An 18,826-nucleotide genomic window follows, 5' to 3' on the forward strand; every position below is an offset into this window, starting at 1 on the left:
CAACGGCAAAACATAGCCGATTGGAGTCAGGCTTTAAAATCTTTGTATCTAGCAATTTTTCCGAGCTGAAGGCTTGTAGCAGCCCTGTGTTGAGCAAGTCTGTCGGTGCCGTTTTTCCAACAGCATCTTCCACTTTGTCACATTTTGGTAACGCTTGGTAGTATTTCAAACTCTTGTATTTGTTATGGTGACCTGTGATCAGTGATGATTTAATTAAGGTACGTGCATTTTCTTAGACATGACGCTATTGCACGCTGAATAGACTACAGTACAGCGTAACTATAACTTTTATATGCACTAGGAAACCACAAAATTCGATTGGCTTTATTGGAATATTTGCTTTATTGTGGTCATGGCCTAGAACGCAACCCACAATATCTCTGAGGTATGCCTGTATTGTTTGAGGAGACTGTGACATATTACCCGGTTGAATGGAGTAGGAACATTAATGATTGTGGTAAATAATAAGAGACTAGAACTAGTCTACAACTTCCAAACCAGGAAGGAGCAAAAATTAGAATGAAAAGGAAATAATCCAAAATAATCCTTCCATAGGGAAGGAGGGACGGATAGCCCAAAATAAAATAATGGAAGTGCATAAAATTTACTAGCGATTACAATAAATGTAAATGGTCAAGTTAAAAGACAAAAGATGGTCAGACCGTTAACTTCTTTTTTCTTCAAGTGTATTCATTTATTTTGAAAGAGACAGAGGGAGAGAGAATCCCCAGCAGGCACTGCGCTGTCAGCACAGAGCCGGACCCAGGGCTTGAACTCACGCACTGTGAGACCATGACCTGAGCCAAAATCAAGAGTCAGATGCTTAACTGACTGAGGCACCCAGGTGCCCCAGACTGTTATCTTTTTTTGAATTCAAGTTTTTAAGCCATCCATAAGAAATACCTAAACATTTATGCTTAGATGCTGAAAATTTTAAAGGTAGGGAAAAAAATAAACCTGGCAAATACTAAAGAAAGAAAGCTCACATACATTAGTAAAGTTATATTTTTGTGTATTTTTAGAAATAAGGAATATTGTATCAGAACTTTTAATTCACCAGGAAGATGTCACCATTCTGAACTTTTATGCACCTAACAAGGGAGCCTCAAACTAAAGAACCCCTGGAGGGGATCATAAGTTCACCTTTTTTTTCTTTTTACCCTGTTAGTAGGTTTTCTAACACTGATCTATTCTCACATTCCTAGGAATAACTCCACTTTGTGTTTTTATTTTCATAAACTGGGAAGGGGGCGGGGCCAGGGGCGGGATCTGGGCTTTTGCCCTCAGTCCTTGGTGGATCTTTCCCTACCCTTCGGATTTCTGATGTTGGCTCATCACCCTCACTGAGCCCAGCATTACAGGACTCTTACTGCCTAGAATATCAGGTGGCAAGGCGGGAAAGGAACACGGTGAGTCAGGGCTTCCTACCAGAAAGTGACAATCCCACTTGTCATTTCGTTGATGGAAGAGGGTCACATGACTCTGCCTGATTCTGGGGCTGAGGGGAACACTCCTCCCTGGATGGAGGAGAATCAGAAACAGTGGTGAAAATCAACTGATTACTGACCGGTCCCTCTTGCAAAGACAGAGTTTTGTCTTGGCCAGGGGCTGGCAAACTTTTTCCGTAGAACCAGTTAGTAAATTTTTTCAGTGTTTCGGGCCATACGGTCTCTGCTGTAGCTGAACAGATGGAGATGACTGCATTAAAAACTTCAGTGAAACTTCACAAAGAGGGGACGGGGCGCCTGGGTGGCTCAATCGGTTAAGCGTCTGACTTCAACTCGGGTCATGATCTCATGATTGGTGTGTTTAAGCCCTACATCAGGCTCTCTGCGGTCAGCCAGACCCCGCTTCAGATCCTTTGTCCCCCTCTCCCTGTGCCCCTCCCCTGCTCTCTCTCAATAAATTAATAATAAAAAATAAATTAAAAAAAACTACACAAAGAGGCTGTGGACTAGAGTTGGACTCTGGGCTGTGGCTTGCCAGCTCCTGGTCTGGGGCATCTGACTCTTTCGCATCTATAGCTAGAAGGGGTTGGGGCCTGGGGTCTCACCCCTCCATTTCCCTCTTTCTCCCCTCTCTTTTCTCTGTGTCTATCTTCTTCCTCCCTCTCCCCACAAGCCGTCCTGACAGCTGTCTGGCCCAGCCTCTGCCAGAGTGCGCACTAAAAATATCCCGGCGGCAGCCAAAGCACCTGGGGGCCCTGGAGCATGCGCCAGGAGCCGGATGTGCGACCTTGGCCCGGGCACTCTCAGCACAAGCCTGCTCACGGGCAGCCCCTCCCTGCTTCCCTGAGCCTGGGCCACAACTGCCCCCTGATTTCTCCATGTTCCTTCAGCATCCAGGTCAGACCTCCAGGACTCTGCACCCATGCTGTCCTCTCTGGGAGGCCACCATCCAGCCATTCGTCAGTCAACAGATACTGGATCCTCACGGGGAACAGTGTCCAGTGGGAGAGTCAGACACGTAGGGCGATACAAGCACCCACGGTGTCAGGGGCGGGGGGGCGGGAAGCACGGGGCCAGAGGAGGACCCACGTGCCCCTTGGGGATGAGAGAAACCCTCGGGAGGAAGCGGAGAATTAAACCACTTTAGGGGAAGAGGAAGAGCGCACCTGGCGGAGGGACCACAGAGGCCCAGGCTCGGTCTCTTAAAGGAATCGGGGGTGGGGGGGTTGGGGGGGGGAAGGGGGGGAAGACTGGTAGTGTTGAAGCTCCCCAGGGGGAGGCTGCTGCAGGTCAGGGCGGGCCCTACAGCTGCCCGGACACCCCCCCCCCCGAACACTTGGGGCTTCTGCTTCAAGGGGCTGGGGGGAGCAGGATGGGGCTGGGAATCTGGGGCATTTTTCTGGGAAGAAGTGGGCTTTTAGGAGGTGGTTATGAAGGAGGGGATGGCTGCCTCTCCTGGGAACAGCAGTGCAATAAGCTCTCGTCTTCCAAGCCCCACCTGCTAGGACCTCTCCTCCAGGAAGCCCTCCCTGTGCTCCCTCTGGTTCTGTCCTACCCCACTCCAGGCCCTCCTCTGGCTCTTCCCGACCCACTCCCTTTAAATGCCAGGCTGCCACCAGAAGTCACCCTCCTCTGTTTCCTTCTCATCTGTAGTCTGGGTTGCAGCCAGGACGGGACAAGGTGGGCACCCATCTACACACGATATGTGCCTTTACCCTGCCTGGCACATAGTAGGTGCTCAGGAAATGTTGATTGCACTGCTGGTGACCTTGGGGACGTTACTTAACCTCCCTGTAGGCCCCTGCCCCCACCTCTCCCTATCTTAGAAGGAAGAAAATTGGCCTGAATTTCAAGGTGGCCTCAGGGCCTGAGGCCTCCCCCCCACCCCCACCCCCACCCCCACCCCCAGGGCTTCCTTCCCCAACAGACAGTTCTGCATCCTGTCCTTCCCATCCCCACAGCATCGGTTTTTAGGATCCAAGGTCAGGGCCGGTGAGAGCTTTGGTACCAGTGCACCCGAGTCAAGTCTTGCCTCTGACCTGTCTTCGGAGTGGGACTTCAAAGAGTAGCTTCTTGTCCCGGAGCCTCAGAGCCTCAGTCCTGTAACATAAGAATCACCACCTCCTTTCCCCTGGTCCGGGGGGGCGGGGTGTTCAGCATTGGGTCGGAAAGAAGCCTGGGCCAGGGCTTCTGTGTAGGAACTAAGAGCTAAGTCACCAGGTCAGATGTAGAGCTGGGAGGAGAGCACTGCAGGCGAGGGAAGAGCAGGGGCAAAGGCCCTGAGGTGGGACTGGTTTTGTTAGGGCAGCAGTGAACAGGCAGGGAGAAATGAGGACAAGGAGGTGCACAGGGCCCTCCTGCATAGGCCTGGAAGGTTGTGGGGAGGGTGTGGGGGTCTTTACTAAGGGTGCTGACCCCTCAGGAGAGGGCTTGGAGCTGGAAAGGAAGGTGATCCGTCTCTGTCTGGAAACTCCCACCTAGACCCAGGGGCACATGTAAACATCCTGAAGCCACCGTGCACACACTGGAATGGGGCACTTAAGCAGAGGGTGGGGGCCAGGTTTCTCACTGTCGGCGACGCATGTTATAGACAGGCAAGGGGAGGAGACTAGAAGGATCCGTCTGCTAATGGATTAGGCGTGGGGACATCTGCATGAATTCATGTGTAACTTAATATAGACACAGTTACATATGGAGGTATTTATAGATCTGTGTATGTACATAGTTAATAGACACATTTTGGATCCTTGGTCCGTCAGCTCTGAGGGCCTAGAAGCAATGACACCCCGGTGGCAGGCCACACACACACCTGCCCAGATCTTGGTTTATATTAATACAGCACCGCGCCCTTTATCTGTGGGGAATACATTCCAAGATCCCCGGCGGATGCCTGAAGCCACAGATAGTCATGAACTGTCTATCTATCCTATGTTTTCTCCTCTCCATCCATACCTATGATAGAGTTTAATTTCTAAATTAGGCACATGATAACACTTTACTGCGGTCTGTCTCTCAGATTAGCATCTTGTACTGTACTCACTCTTTTCGCTCTTCTCGTGGTGATGTGAGACGATAAAATGCCTATGTGAGGAGATGAAGTGAATCGAATGACGCAGGCGTTGTGATGTAGCACCGGGCTACCGTTGACCTTCTGACCATCTGCTTCTGGACTGCGGTTGATCACAGACCACTGACACTGTGCAAAAGGGGAGACTATTTGTACCCTCCAGCAAAAGGCACCAGGGCTGCTCCTTGGAGAAAAGGCCGACGGTCAGAGGGGGGCAGGAAATATACAAGAGGAGCATAAAGTATTTCGTAGGGACAAAGTAAGGAGGTACTAAGAGGGGGAAGGCATAAGTGTCATGGGGGCATGTCAAAGAGCCCTGGGAGCCAACTGAATGAGCTTCCGATGGCCAAAGCTGACACAAATTTGAGCAAGGAAATCAATAAAGTAGTATTGGGTTTTAACCCAAAGTAGGAAATAAATATCCATGAGTCCATACCGATGTGAATGATTGAAGAGATAAATAAACAGGGAGAAGAGAGGAACTCAAAATAATTTGTGCAGGGGGAAACTTGACTCCCCACCCCTTAGGCGTGGGCTGCACACCCCGACTTCCTTCCACAGGGCACAGCGCCAAAAGAGGGAAGAGAGTAACTTCACAGTGGAGACACTTGAGAGATGCCACTCCCGGCAGGTGAGCAAGGTCAACGTCACAGTCAAGAGTCACGCTCGTGGCATGTTCTGTGGACTTGGTGTGACAAGAAGGGCACTTCACCTCTGTGGTCTTCCCCAGAGCTGTCACCACCTCCCCCCGCCCCCAGGCCAACCATGAAAAAACACCAGACAAATCACAGCTCAGGGATTTCCCACAATACACTCGACCAGTTCTCAAAACTGGCAAAGACATCAAAAACCAGAAAGCCCAAGGGGCTCCTGGGTGACTCAGTCAGTTAAACCTCTGACTTCAGCTCAGGTCATGATCTCCTAGTTCGTGAGTTCGAGACCCCCATCGAGCTCCCTGCGGCCAGCTCAGAGCCCGCTTCGGATCCTCTGTCCCCCTCTCTCTCTGCCCCTTCCCTGCACGTTCTCTCTCTCTCCAAAATAAATAATAAACATTAAACAACTACAGGGAAGTCCAAGAAACTGTCTGAGCCTAAGGAGACCTGAAGACGAAGTAAAACATGGAGTCCTGGGACAGAGAAAGGATATTAGGGAAAGTGGAGAAAATCTGAATAATATATGGACTTTAGTTATTAGCAATGTCTTGGTATTCAGTTCACAATTGTGACAAATATACCGGATTAATGTAAGGTGTTAATAATCGGGGAAATTGGGCATGGGGTATACAGGAACTCTGTACTATCTTCACCATAATTCTGGAAATCATAAACAAAAATAAACTGTGTATATTTTATTTTATTTTATTTTATTTTATTTTATTTTATTTTAGAGAGAGTGTGAGCGGCGGGGAGCAGATGGGGAGAGAGAGAGAGGTAATCTTAGGCAGGCTCCATGCTCACCACCCTGGGATCATGACCTGAGCCAACATCAAGAGTCAGGCTGTTTCGAAGGGACACATGCACCCCCATGTTTATAGCAGCACTAGCAACCATAGCCAAAGTATGGAAAGAGCCCAAATGTCCATCGATGGGTGAATGGATAAAGAAGATGTGGCCGAGGGAGTATTACTCGGCAATCAAAAAGAATGAACTCTTGGGGCGCCTGGGTGGCTCAGTCGGTTGAGCATCCGACTTCGGCTCAGGTCATGATCTCGCAGTTTGTGAGTTTGGGCCCCTCATCGGGCTCTGTGCCGACGGCTCAGAGCCTGCAGCCTGCTTCGGATTCTGTGTCTCCCTCTCTCTCTGCCCCTCCCTTGCTCATACTCTGCCTCTCTCTGTCTCTCAAAAATAAATAAATGTTAAAAAAAATAAATTAAAAAAAAAAAAGAACTCTTGCCATTTGCAACTATGTGGATGGAACTGGAGGGTATTATGCTAAGTGAAATTAGTCAGAGAAAGACAAATATATGACTTCACTCATATGAAGACTTTAAGACACAGAACAGATGAACATAAGGGAAGGGATGCAAAAATAATATAAAAACAGGGAGGGGGGCAAAACAGAAGAGACCCTTCAATGTGGAGAACAAACACAGGGTTACTGGAGGGGTTGTGGGAGGGGGGATGGGCTAAATGGGTAAGGGGCATTAGGGAATCTACTCCTGAAATCATTGTTGCACGATATGCTAAGTCATTTGGACATAAATTAAAAAAATTTTTTTTTAAATAATTAATTAATTAATTTTAAAAAATAAATAAATGGGGGAAAAAAAGAGTCAGGAACTCTACCAACTAAGCCACCCAGGCGCCCCTAAAATAAATCGGGTATAAAAGAAAAAACAGAACAAAACCAAAACCCTATAGTTGCCATGGGAACAGGGACTGTTCTGGGCAGGGGTGGAGGCAACCAGAGGCCCGAGTAGGAAGCCAAGGTAGCATCCAGGCTGGAGATGACTCGGCCTGACCTTGGGCCACGGGGTGAGGAGTTACAGGAAAATGGACAAATTGGGGTGTTTCAGGAACACAGGGCCAGCAGGACCAACGTGGATGACAGGAAGAAAAGACTATGGGACTCGGGGCGCATGCTCTTGGGCTACCCTTACTGAGCTGGGGGAGCAGGCCTGGGGCCGGGAGATCATCCTAGTGTTCCAATGGAGGGCTGAATGACAGGTGCATTGTATAAATCTCATTTTATGAGGGCCCAGGTGAGGGGGGCGGAAGCCTTTCTGATTTGTGACATGACAGCATTCTTGGGGATAGTTCTTCCCAGTCCTGGGGCCAAGGATGCGGACTTGCTGTGTGGCCTCCGAGGGAGTTCTTCCCTTCTGAGTCTCATTTTCTCCATCTATAAACTGAGAATCAATAAGGTCCGATAAGGTTCCGCCCACAAGCTTGTCGGTGGGGGACATCAAATAGCTCTGTTCAGTACCTGGCACACAGTGGGCCCTCAATAAACTGTGGTCACCCCGTCCCTCTCCCCCTGGGTCTCAGGTGGCGGGAGAGGCGCCTGTTGCTTTAACTTATGCAAATAAACTGCGGGTGGTGGAAGGGGGGGGTGATGAAAAAAAGGAGCCGCTCCTCTGGATCAGCCAATCAGCTCGCCGGACCGACGAAGCCAGCCGCCTGAATGGCCCAATGGCGGACCGCGCGGACTCCAAGCCCGCCCCTGCCCCCGGGCGCCGTCGGGTGGGTGGGGACTCTCTACGCCACGCCCCGGGGGCGGAGCCAGGCGGCTGCCGCGCCGCAACCGCGGAGGTAGGGGCGGGGCGGGCTCGGGTGTCAGAGACCGAGCCGCAGGTGGCGGCGGGCGCGGGGCTCGGCCAGAGCTCGGGAGGTGAGTGCAGTCCTCGGGACCCCTCGAATCCCCTGGCCCGCGCACTCCCTCATGCGTACCGCGCCCAGTAGCCCAGGAAGCCACTAGGGGCAAAGGCGCGGCAGGGCATGAGGGATGGCGAAATTGGGGGTTGGGGGCTGCGCGGTGGGCGCCCGGCCTCCCAGCGGCCATAATCAGGGGTCTTTGGAGGGAGATAGGGACCCTTCTCCAATTCCCCCGTCTCCTGGCCTAGAATCGGAGCGTGCAGGAGGGCGGCTATCACGTGAGACCCCTCCCCAAATCTCTTTATTCTAAGCCTGCATTTGGGTGCAGGTTCCAGGGCTGCAAAGATGGGGGCGCCGCTCTCCCTCCAGCCTGGGACCCAGGACAGCCGAAGTGGAGACCACTCTCAATTTCCCTCTTCCCAGCTCTGGTCTGCAGAGATGAAGAACCCCCTTCCCTTTTTTCTCCACTGTGAACCCTGATCTGCCTGGAGGAGGAGCTGGGGGGGGGGGGTGGTCCCCGGGCCCCTCCCCTGGACTGTTCTATCCCAGCCCCCTACCGCAAGGATGAGATGGGGGGCGTTTCACGGGCATCCTCTGCAGGGACCCCCCAAAGTTGGAATTCTGGGGAGGGGTCAGCATGGGGACTGGCCAGGCAAGGCCTGGAAGGGCCTGGAGCACGGACTTGGGGGGGGTGGTCCCTGTCTCAGTGGGGGGTGGGCAGCCAGCATCTGTTCTGGAGATTAAAATAAATCGAGGTAAATTAGGATCTTGCCGGAGGCTGACTGCGAGTGGGGTGCGGAGGAGGGTTGTGGGGTGGGCGGCCCCTCCATCTGCCTCAAATCTGGGAGTTGCCTGCCCCAGCCGCAGTGGGGACCAGGAGGCAGCTTTGATGGACCTGCCTCACTGGTGACCTTGGGCAGGTGACAGCACCTCCCTGAGCCTTGGTTTTCTCCTTTGAAAATGGGGCTGAGGGCTTCAGAGGCTGTATTCCACAGATTCTGAAACCCACACACTCCATCATTAGCCAAACTAGAACTTCCCCTTTTGCTTAAGATGTCAGTGGTTTGGGGGTGAGAGGGCAGTGGGTTGAGAGACCCCCTGACATGCCTTGCCGGCCTCTGAGCCTCAGTTTACTGCACCGCAAAATGGATTCGTGGTCACTCTGGCATTGCTGGAAGGGCTATTCTGCCGGACGGTAAAATATATTACCAAGCTGCGATCATTGGAACAGGGGCTCCACCACCCCGGTCTTACTGGTGGGACTGCCTGGGGCACACCCTGACCCACATATTGTCACCCACGCCAGGGGTAAGCCAGTTCCTGGGTGGGGTCCTGGGTAGGAGGAGGTGGGAGGCACCAGGCCAGCCCATCTCTCGTCTCTGCAGTGGACACAGGGGTGAGTGTGGGCCTGGGAGTCCAACACCCCCAGGTTTAAATTCGATTCTCCCCCCCCCCCCCACCCCGGGACTTGGCGTGTTCTTCTGTGAAATGGGCTGAATCCCCCTTGGAAGATCATAAGAGACGTGGGAAGATGGGAGCGCTGTAAATACAGACATGGTCATTATAATACTATTACAAAATTAGTGATCATAAATGGGGTCACAGCTGCCTGGGAGCAGGGAGGAGAGAGGAGAGTCTTCAAGGGTGTTGCCTGCTGTGTCTCTAGAGTCCGGCAGCCAGGTACACAGTTGGTGCTCAATAGGTGTTTGCCAAATAGATGACAAAGAGGGAAGAGACTAGTGGGGAGGACTGAAAACTTCCTGAGCCTGACAGTTTGGGCGCCGTATGACATGGGGCGTGTGCCTCAGTTTCCCCAGCGGGGTAATGGCCAAGCTGAGACACTGCCTTGAAGCGAGAATCAACCCGGATTGTGCAAAGGTCACTGGTGGCTGGGCCTGGAAGGGAGGAAGTTCATGACAGAAGATGGTCATTGAAACAGCAGGGCCAAGAGGCCAGTCACAGGAAAGGAAGAGAAAAACCCCAAACTGGCCCTCCTGGGTACAGGACTGGAGTCTGCGGGGAGCAAAATGTCAGAGCCTCTTCCACAGGACCCTGGAGGCCCAGAGGTCAGGGTAGGCCCAAGGTCACAGCAGGAGGTCAGGGGCTTTGGACAGGTGGCTTAGAGTTAGTGAGCCCTGCCTTCTTTGCTGACTCCATTCCTGTCTTGTTTTCTCTGTTCCTGGGTCTGCTCACATGCTCGACCCAGTGCAGAGCCCCAGGTTTTGGGGGGAATTGGTGCTGGCAGCTCCTGGGGCAGGTGTCAGAGAGGCTCTGTTCTCTCCTCCAGGCAGCCAGAGGATGGGGGCATCCCGGTCAACTGACAGCCTGCTGTGTGACCTTGGGCAAGTCCCTGTCCATCTTTGGGCTTTGCCCTGGTGCTATGGACCTCTTTTCTCCATCAGATACAGAGGCCACCGTGTCTCAGACACGATACTTTGAGAGGTCCGTGGAAGTGTCTTAACCTCTTTCAAAATCAGAAGGGAAGAAGATGAGCTTTGGGGTCAAAGAAGACATTTTAACATGTAATATTAATATATGCATTTCTGTGCCACTGCAATCGTAACATGTAGTTTAAATTCTTTTTTTTTTTTTTTTTTTTGCTAGAGGAAGGGGCCCGTGAAAGTTTTCACGCAGCCCTGCGTTGGAGCCTCGGCTGTACAAACACGAGCATGTGGTCTCCCCCCCTCTCTGAGCCTTGGTTTCCCCTCTGCAAAGCAGCCATCATTAGCCCACCTCAGGATGGGGAGATGTGGAAAGCTGAGCCCAGGACAGATGCAATTTAGGGCATGCTGTTATTTCACAATTGTTGTCATGATTGTTATTTGTTGGGTAATAACAGCCCCAGCCTTGGGGCCCCAGGTTCAGGTACCTCAGTTTACCCGTCCTCGGCCGGCCCAGTTCCAGGGAGGTCCCAGGGGTGCTGGTCTGGTGGGGGAGGTGAGGTGGCGGTTGGGAGGTAGGCGGGGCAGGGTAAGCTTCCTGTCCCCCAGGCACACAGGCCTCCTTGGGGCTTGGTGCTGACTGACGGAAGTGACAGGGGCCCGCGTGGCTATCTCCTGGTGCCCACCCTGTCTGTCAGGGGGCCCCCAGCCCCGCTCGCTGCCCTGTCTGGTGAGTTCGAGCCCTGCCAGGAGGTCCCCATTGCCCCCCTCAGGAACAGAAGTTGGGAGGGGGGGCCTCTGCCTGGCCTGGGGTTTCTGGAGAAGCAGCAGGTGTCACTTCCTGGGCCGGGCAGGAGCTTGCGTGGCGGCCACCTTTCGCTCTGCCCCTCTGCCCCCCATTACGGTTCGGAGTGGTGGGCCTGGCTGTGGGGCAGTAGGGGGGGACACGGACCCCCAGAGCCGCATGCGGTGGTTCCAAACCAGAGTTCTTTGGCAGGCAGGCCAGGGACAAAATCACAGGGACCTCGGGACAGTGAGTTCTTTCTCTGTGGCTCAGTTTCCTCATCTGTAAAGCTGGGGTTGAGCCCCATGGTGTGGCTGTGAAGGCTGAATGAACGGGTACCTCTGGGGGGGGGGGGGAGCTGGGTACCGACCCACAAACATACTGGCGCTCGGAGCGTTGTGGGGGGAGGGGCAATCTAATCGGAGCTGTGAAAACAGTTGAGATTCTCGGTTTCTGAGGAACTTGGGCCCGGGGGCTCCTAGGATCCTCTAAGCAGCGTCTTCTAGCAGAACTTTCTCTCTCTGTGCTGTCCGATATGGTGGCCACCAGCCCTGGAAGCAAGGTTGGCTCCAAGGAGCTGGGATTGGGGGGGGGGGGGGGGGGGGGCGTTCATTGTATTTCATTGCACTTCGTTTAAAATTCAGTTGCCACATGAGGTTAGTGGCTCCCATATCACTCAGCTCAGCCCTAAGGGATCTGGAGATACTCCGGGTCCAAATCGTGGTCAGGAATGAAGAAATGAGATGGGAATTTAGGGCTTTTCCCCCTTGGGAGGTCAGCCTAGCTCCGGACCAGACTGGGTTTCCTCTGGGACGGCACAGTGTCTAGGGTTTCTCAAGGTCCCCAGCATCACCCGGCACAGGGTGGTTATTGGAAGTAAATATTTTTTTAATACACGTATTTTTTTTTTAATTTTTTTTTCAACGTTTTTTATTATTTTTGGGACAGAGAGAGACATAGCATGAACGGGGGAGGGGCAGAGAGAGAGAGGGAGACACAGAATCGGAAACAGGCTCCAGGCTCCGAGCCATCAGCCCAGAGCCTGACGCGGGGCTCGAACTCACGGACCGCGAGATCGTGACCTGGCTGAAGTCGGACGCTTAACCGACTGCGCCACCCAGGCGCCCCAATACACGTATTTTTAAGTTGACTTATTTATTTTGAGAGAGACAGAGACAGCATGAGCGGGGGAGGGGCAGAGAGAGAGAGAGAGAGAGAGAGAGAGAGAGAGAGAGAGAGAAAATCCCAAGCAGGCTCCGTGCTACCAGCACAGAGCCCAATAGGGGGCTCAAACCCACCAAGCCGCGAAGATCGTGACCTAAGCCAAAACCAAGAGTCCGACGCTTAACCAACTGAGCCACCCAGGCGCCCTGGGAATATTTGCTGAATGGAATAATTTTTTGCCTGGTGAACTCCTATCCATGCTTTAACCTCCCACCTCCCATGCCCCCCTCCTTCAGCCCAGGCTCCCACAGTCCCTTCTAACATTTGGCCCAGCCCTGATCCTGCAGGACTGGTGCGTCTGCGTCTGGCTCTACACCCCTAGGCTGGGGGCTCCTCAGGCTCCTCAGTGACCAGACCCAGGACCCAGACCTCGGGTCCCTCTCGTGAACCCTTGCATTGCCCTGGCCACATGGGTATATGTGCTGGGTGACTTAGAGAAGTCAAAGGACCTGGGGCTAGACGACAATGGTTCAAATTAAACTCACTTTTAAGATTAGCTAAACTGAGGCTCGATGAAGGCAGCCTTGTCCAAGGTCCTTGCTTGGTCCTTTCCCAGTGAGGCCCAAGGAGCTTTCCCTTTTGCGGTCACCAGCCCTGTCCCTGCTGCCACTGTGCCTCCTAGGCTCCCAGCTGCTGCTGAGCTGCCCGAGGGGTCATGAATTATGGATGAGGCCTGCGGGCTCCTGTGACAAGCCCAGCGTGGAGAACGTGCCAAGGACACCAAGTGTCCCTCCTTTGCCAGGCGGCTTGGCCCAGCCCCCCTCTGCGGGGAGGCCTGGGTTCCCCCAACAAGACCCCTTCTAGGCATTCCCTCTTGTTTTGCAGATGGGGAAACTGAGGCACAGAGCTGGATAGTGACTCAGACACCAGGTGAACAGTGGCTTCTGGGAGTCGGGCTTGGGACTCATGGGGGCCCCACTGCCAGCTGGGTCATCATGGTGAGGGGTGAGCTCTCCATCCCAGAGCGTGCATGAGATGTGGACTGGTGTAGAGGGATTTGGGAGACCCCCAGGGGTCCTTGGGGACACTTCAGGGACCCCAGCCCCCATGTGGCTGATCACAGTCCCAGTGTCCATTTCTCAGCAGACCCTTTCCAACAGGAGCTGCCCAGCGTGGAGCTGAGTGCTCAGGTCTCGATTCAGCTGGCCCAGGGTGAAAATCTACTGTCATTTCCTGGCTGTGTGACCTTGGCAAGTGGCTTCCCTCTGCAGGGGGCGGAGGGGGGGGTGGGGGGCTCAGTTTTTCCATCTGTGAAATGGCCCTGAGGTTTTCTGCTCAGGCTGAGGGGCTCATCCAGTATTCCAGCCCCCAGTGAACTCCTATTTGTGCTTAAAAACCCCGACTCTTGTGCCTTTTCCTCTAGACCAAGCTCCCCAGCCCCTATCCTTCTATCTAGTCCAGCTCTGACTGCACAGGACTTGGGACATCTATATCCTGATCTGTCCCCGCTAGAATGGGGGCTACTTGGGGGCCAGGCCTGGGGATGAATCGTCTCAGGGGCCCTGGCATGCCAGCCTTGGGGCTTTTGGTTCCTCCTTCATCCTTTCTCTTCCTCTTCCACAGGGAGGATAGTTGGAATTTCCCCTCTTAGGCCCAAGCTGGCCATGGCTTTGTAGCTCAAATTTGCCTCTTTTTGGACAGACACTAAACAGGAACCTGCCGGGGGCTCCACAGAGGCCATCAGGATGTCGTATTTTGGGGAGCATTTTTGGGTAAGTGAGATGCACTTTTATTTTGGTGGGGGCTCCTAGAAGGGCTGTGGGGACTTTTACAGAGCTGGGGGTATGTGGCGGCCTATGGGCAGAGCCTTGGACAGGTGGAGGGTCTGCAAGGTGTCGAAGTTAATGTGGGAGGAGTCAGGCTGGATATGAATCTATACCCTCAGACCTCATGGACCTTGTGACCTTGGACAAGTCCCAGCTTCAACAGGGAGACTAAGGCCCAGAGTAGGATTCTCTTTCCTAAAGTTGCCTAGTGAGAAAGTGCAGAGTCGGGGCTCAAACCCAGCGCCGGACTGAACTTCCAGGATCCAGGGTCATTGCAGCCAGGGAATTTCCACGTCTTTCCCACCCTGGAGAGTTGGGGGGTTTCTTGACTTGGCCCCTAGTGGCCCCCCTCAGCCCTGTGCCTTCCGGGCTGGGGACCACATACTGTGACCCAAGGGGGCCAGTGAGACAAAGTTGTTTTCATTCATTCATTTGCTCCCTCCCTCCCTTCCACCATTACTCTACACCCAACCTACTGTGGAACCTGAGGAGGCCCCCAAGAGGCTTCATCCTGGCTCTGACCCCAAGAAGCCCCCAATCTGGGAATCATAGAGCCAGCCAGAGATCCGCAGCCCTGCAGGGTCACGGCTGGGCCCCCCGACTTGGGGGCAACCAGAGGAGGGCTGAGAGCCATGTTTCCCATGGGCTTGGAGGGCTGAGATTTTCCAGGATGTAAGAAAGGCATTCCAGGCAGGGGGAACAGCCTGAGCAAAAGCCCAGAAGCGTGACAAGGTTGACTAGTTGAGGGCACAAGGACTCCTCTTCCAGGGCCGGGCTACTGGGAAGCCACAGGGAATGTATGAACAGAAGAATCTAGGAAGGACCAGGGCAGAAAGCCCCTTCCCTAGTTGCACGCCCTGGGCTTGCCAGAGGAAGCTTGTTGCTAGGTAACTGGTTGCCCCTGGCAACAGGCCTTCTCCCTCCCTTTCCCCTCCCCAGCTGGGGCTCCTCTTACTGCCACTTGCTTTCTTAAAGGGGCCTCACCCCCTTGCCACCTGCTGGGAGGGAGTGGGGGGAGGGGGCAGAGGGGGGAGGGGGCCTGACCTCCACCGGCTCCCCAAGGGTCAGATTCCCGGGATTTGTCTCTGAATAGCTATGTGACCCCAGCAAGGGGCCCCGCTCCTCTCTGAGCCCCTGTTGGTGCCTCTATGTAAGGAGGTTGACTGTTTGCTGATCAGTTGTTGCCCACGTTTTGGAACCCTGACAGCAGCACCTACATTTATTTTAAATTCTTTTTAATTGCATGAGGCATGCAAGCTTGCTGCAGAAAATCCAGATCAGCAGAGAGAAAATAGAAGCCACCCCCAATGCACTCCCCACCCAAAGATAGCCTGGTGCAGAGTGGATAAGGGCTTTGAGTTCAGGATTTGATCTGGGCTCTGCTGGGAGCCCTTGGGCAAGTGACTTTGTCTCTCCAGCCTTCAGCTTTCCCATCTGGGAAAGGGGATATAATTCCTGCCTCCCAAGAGGACTCAGGGAGCACCCTGGGATGTCTTTCACTGGCAAGGTTTCTTTTAATCAATTGTCTGTATTGGTGGCTCTTTGCTGGGTGTCGCTGGCCTGAAGGAGGCTCCTCCAGTCAGGGGAGATCAAGCCAGAGAGGGAAGCCCTGGTCCCACTGGGCCAAGGCAGGGCTGGAGGCATAGAGGGCACTGGGGAGCCATGAGGGAAGTGTGAGCAGGAGAGGGTGTTAGAAAGATCCCTCTGGGGTTGGCCTGGGGGCAAGACTGGAGTCCAGAGAGGTTCTGATAAGAGACACAGTCCCAAGACACCCCCTCCTAGGACCCTCACTGCCAGAACAGCCTGAGAGAGGCAGATACCACTGGGGGCCTTGCCAGGTCTGGGAAACGGGCCAGTGGTTGGCTGCAAGTCAGCCCCAGATGCTGGCCTGGGCAGCGGTGCCTGGTGCAGCCTTACTCGAGGATCCCCTGGGTGGGGCAGGCGGGGGTGGGGGGGGCCGCTGGGCCTGTTTGCTGAGCCCTCCCCACTGTGCAGGAAGCCCTGTGTTCAGCACACTGCGAGCCTCATCCCACCGAGACCTGTGGGAGGTGGGTGCTGTCCTTGTCCCCATTTGTCAGATGAGGAAACAGAGGCCCAGAGAGGTGAAGTTACTAGCTCAGAGCGACCCAGGGCACAAAAGGAGGCTCTGAGACATCCCTGGGAAGTAGGAGGGGGCACCACTGAACATTCAGGGAAGTGAGCCTCCGAAGAGGGCGGGCCTGGAACTGATCCTTGACAGGCGGAAGGATTTGGATGGATGGGAAGAGAGGCACCCTGGTGGGCTGGAACAGCCCAGGCTAAGGGACAGTGGTAGGAAGGCACGGTATGTCTTTGCACTGTTTGCCATTTTTCTGGCGAGGCCAAGAGGAAGAAGCTGGGGGATGAGATTGGAAAGCCAATTTTGAGGGGCGCCTGAGTGGCTCAGTCGGTCAAGCGTCCAACTCTTGGTTTCAGCTCAGGTCATGATCTCACCGTTCACGGGCTCCAGTCCCGCGTTGGGCTTCGTGCTGACAAGGTGGAGCCTGCTTGGGATTCTCTTACTCTCCCTCTCTCTCTCTGCCCCCGCCCCTCTCTCTCAAAATAAATAAATAAACTTTAAAAAATGAGGGGCACCTGGGTGGCTCAGCCGGTTAGGCTTCTGACTTCAGCTCAGGTCATGATCTCGTGGTTCGTGAGTTCGAGCCCCACACTGGGCCCTCTGCTGTCAGTACAGAACCTGCTTCGGATCCTGATCCTCTGTCTCCCTCTCTCTCTCTCTCTCTGCCCCTCCTCTACTTGTTCGTTCTCTCGCTTTCTCTCCCTCTCTCCCTTTCTCTCAAGCCCCCCAAAGGGATAGACAGCAGGCTGATTGGCTCAGGCCTGAAGCAATCCCCGCCGCCAAGGGGTTGGGCTTCCGCTGGTTGGCTCCTCCGGCCACGCCCCCGTTGCTAGGCAACCTTTGATGCCTCCTCCACCCCTTTTCTCAGTCTCCACGTCCATCCCCTGCAGGGTGAAAAGAACCATGGCTTTGAGGTCCTGTACCACAGCGTGAAGCAGGGGCCCATCTCTACCAAGGAGCTGGCCGACTTCATCCGGGAGAGGTGAGGATCCCTAGGCTCGGTCCGCACCTGGCCACGCCCCGCAGCCCAGTCAGCCCCGCCTGCCTCGTGGCCCCGCCCTGGCTCCGCCCCATCTCTCCCCGGCCCGTCCCACCGCCTCCACTCCACACCCTGCCCAACCTGCTCGAACGCCCTGGAAACCAGCGGTTCTCAACACTGTCAGCCCTGTGCCCGCTTGTCAACAATTCCCAGGTTTCTGACGCCTCCTCCTGAAGAGACGGTGATATGACCTACTTACAAGGGGAATTCTGAAAACTCAGTCTCATGCCCTGAATATGATAAAACACACGTATGAGGAAATAATCGACATTTCGGCATGGAAATGCTCATGCTCCGACATCTATATCCCAGAAAACATAATACATTGAAATTGCAAGGCAGCCTTCTGCCCCCCGGCCACTCGCTAGCTGAATGTGCGTTGAATCCGGGCAGAGTTCAAAAGATTATAACCAGGTTTTTCTCTTTGTGGCTGTCTGGCGAGACCTGTCTGCGCTGTCTAGGACAGGGGCCACTCTTTATTTAGAGAGCCCTCCCGGACCCATCCACGATTGCCCGTGGTACCCTCTGGGTGCCTCTATCAAAAAATGAGCCCATGGGTAGTTGGTTTTCACGGGGCATATTGTGGCCCCAAACAAAATCGAGGTTCTGTTAACCTGGACAAAAATGTGAGTGGAGATTAGGTAGGCATTAGCGGTGTCTGTCCAGAGGGAAAAAGGTAATAGAAGTTCGTCTCCCGCAGTTAAACAAGACGAAGCATATAAAGCATTTGTAGTATGTGCTCAAAAATTTTTTTATCTGATGCTGTTACTGCTGTTCCTCCTGCTGTCGTTAGTAAAGCATATTACTTAACCTCGCCCGTGACTTTCCAAAATGCCTCCTCCCAGCAGGGGACTATACTATCCTCCTTGAGAGCTACTGCTCAGATGTCTGAATGAGGAAACTGAGGCCCAAGGGGATGGAGCGTCTCCCAAGGGCACCCAGAACCTTCTGCATCTTTTTTCCATTCTATTCAGGGCCACCATCGAGGAGACCTACTCAAAGGCGATGGCAAAACTTTCCAAGCTGGCCAGTAACGGGACCCCCGTGGGGTGAGTGGGCCTTGGCTGAGGCAGGGGTCGCCAAGGATGCAGGGTCCTGGGGTATCAGGGGCCTACTCTTGGGTGGACATCTCTTCACACAAGTGATATGTAGAATAGGGAGTCAACCCTCCCCCACGCAAGGGGCTAATTGGACAGGAGGATATAAATCATTCATTCGCTTCCTCCTCATTCATTCATTCAACACATATTTATCTGTTGTGTGCCAGGCACCATTCTAGGTCCTGGGGGCCCAGGAGCGATCAAGACAGATAAAACCCCAGTCACCTGCATGCCACGTTCATGTAGGGCGTGCGGCAAGATAGATGTTAACTACAAACATGAACAAAGTCCCTTCCTGGGGTGAACAGCTCTAGGAAGGGGATGAAATGGGAGCGTGAGAGGTCAGGTGCTTCCTCTGGGGTGGGCTTGGTTCCGTGAGCTGAGACCTTGATAGCGGCGTGGAGCCAGCTACAGGGGTGTCTGGGTCAGAGACCCAGGCAGTGCAAAGGTCCTGAGGCAACCATGGGTTTTGCATGTTCAAGGAAGAGCAAAGAGGCTGGCTGCAGGGTCTGGGTGAGGGACAGATGAGACAGGAGGTTGGACAAGGGGGGGGGGGGGGGTGCACGCCCGATTCACAGGTGACGTGGTCCCATTGGCATCTGCAG

General features: G+C 53.9%; 1 protein-coding gene across 1 annotated transcript in view; it reads left to right on the top strand.

The window, feature by feature from the left end:
• Positions 1-10,712: 10,712 nt before the first annotated feature.
• FCHO1 (FCH and mu domain containing endocytic adaptor 1) overlaps positions 10,713-18,826 on the top strand; it is a 23,059-nt gene continuing 14,945 nt past the window's right edge. The window contains exons 1-6 of the mRNA XM_049640217.1: positions 10,713-10,940; positions 13,044-13,088; positions 13,319-13,408; positions 13,860-13,930; positions 16,973-17,064; positions 18,096-18,170. Coding sequence (XP_049496174.1) covers positions 13,904-13,930; positions 16,973-17,064; positions 18,096-18,170 — 194 coding nt within the window. The 5' untranslated portion in view covers positions 10,713-10,940; positions 13,044-13,088; positions 13,319-13,408; positions 13,860-13,903. The remainder of the gene's footprint in view (positions 10,941-13,043; positions 13,089-13,318; positions 13,409-13,859; positions 13,931-16,972; positions 17,065-18,095; positions 18,171-18,826) is intronic.

This window comes from Panthera uncia, chromosome A2 (assembly GCF_023721935.1).
Source record: "Panthera uncia isolate 11264 chromosome A2, Puncia_PCG_1.0, whole genome shotgun sequence".
Taxonomy (NCBI): Eukaryota; Metazoa; Chordata; class Mammalia; order Carnivora; family Felidae; genus Panthera; species Panthera uncia.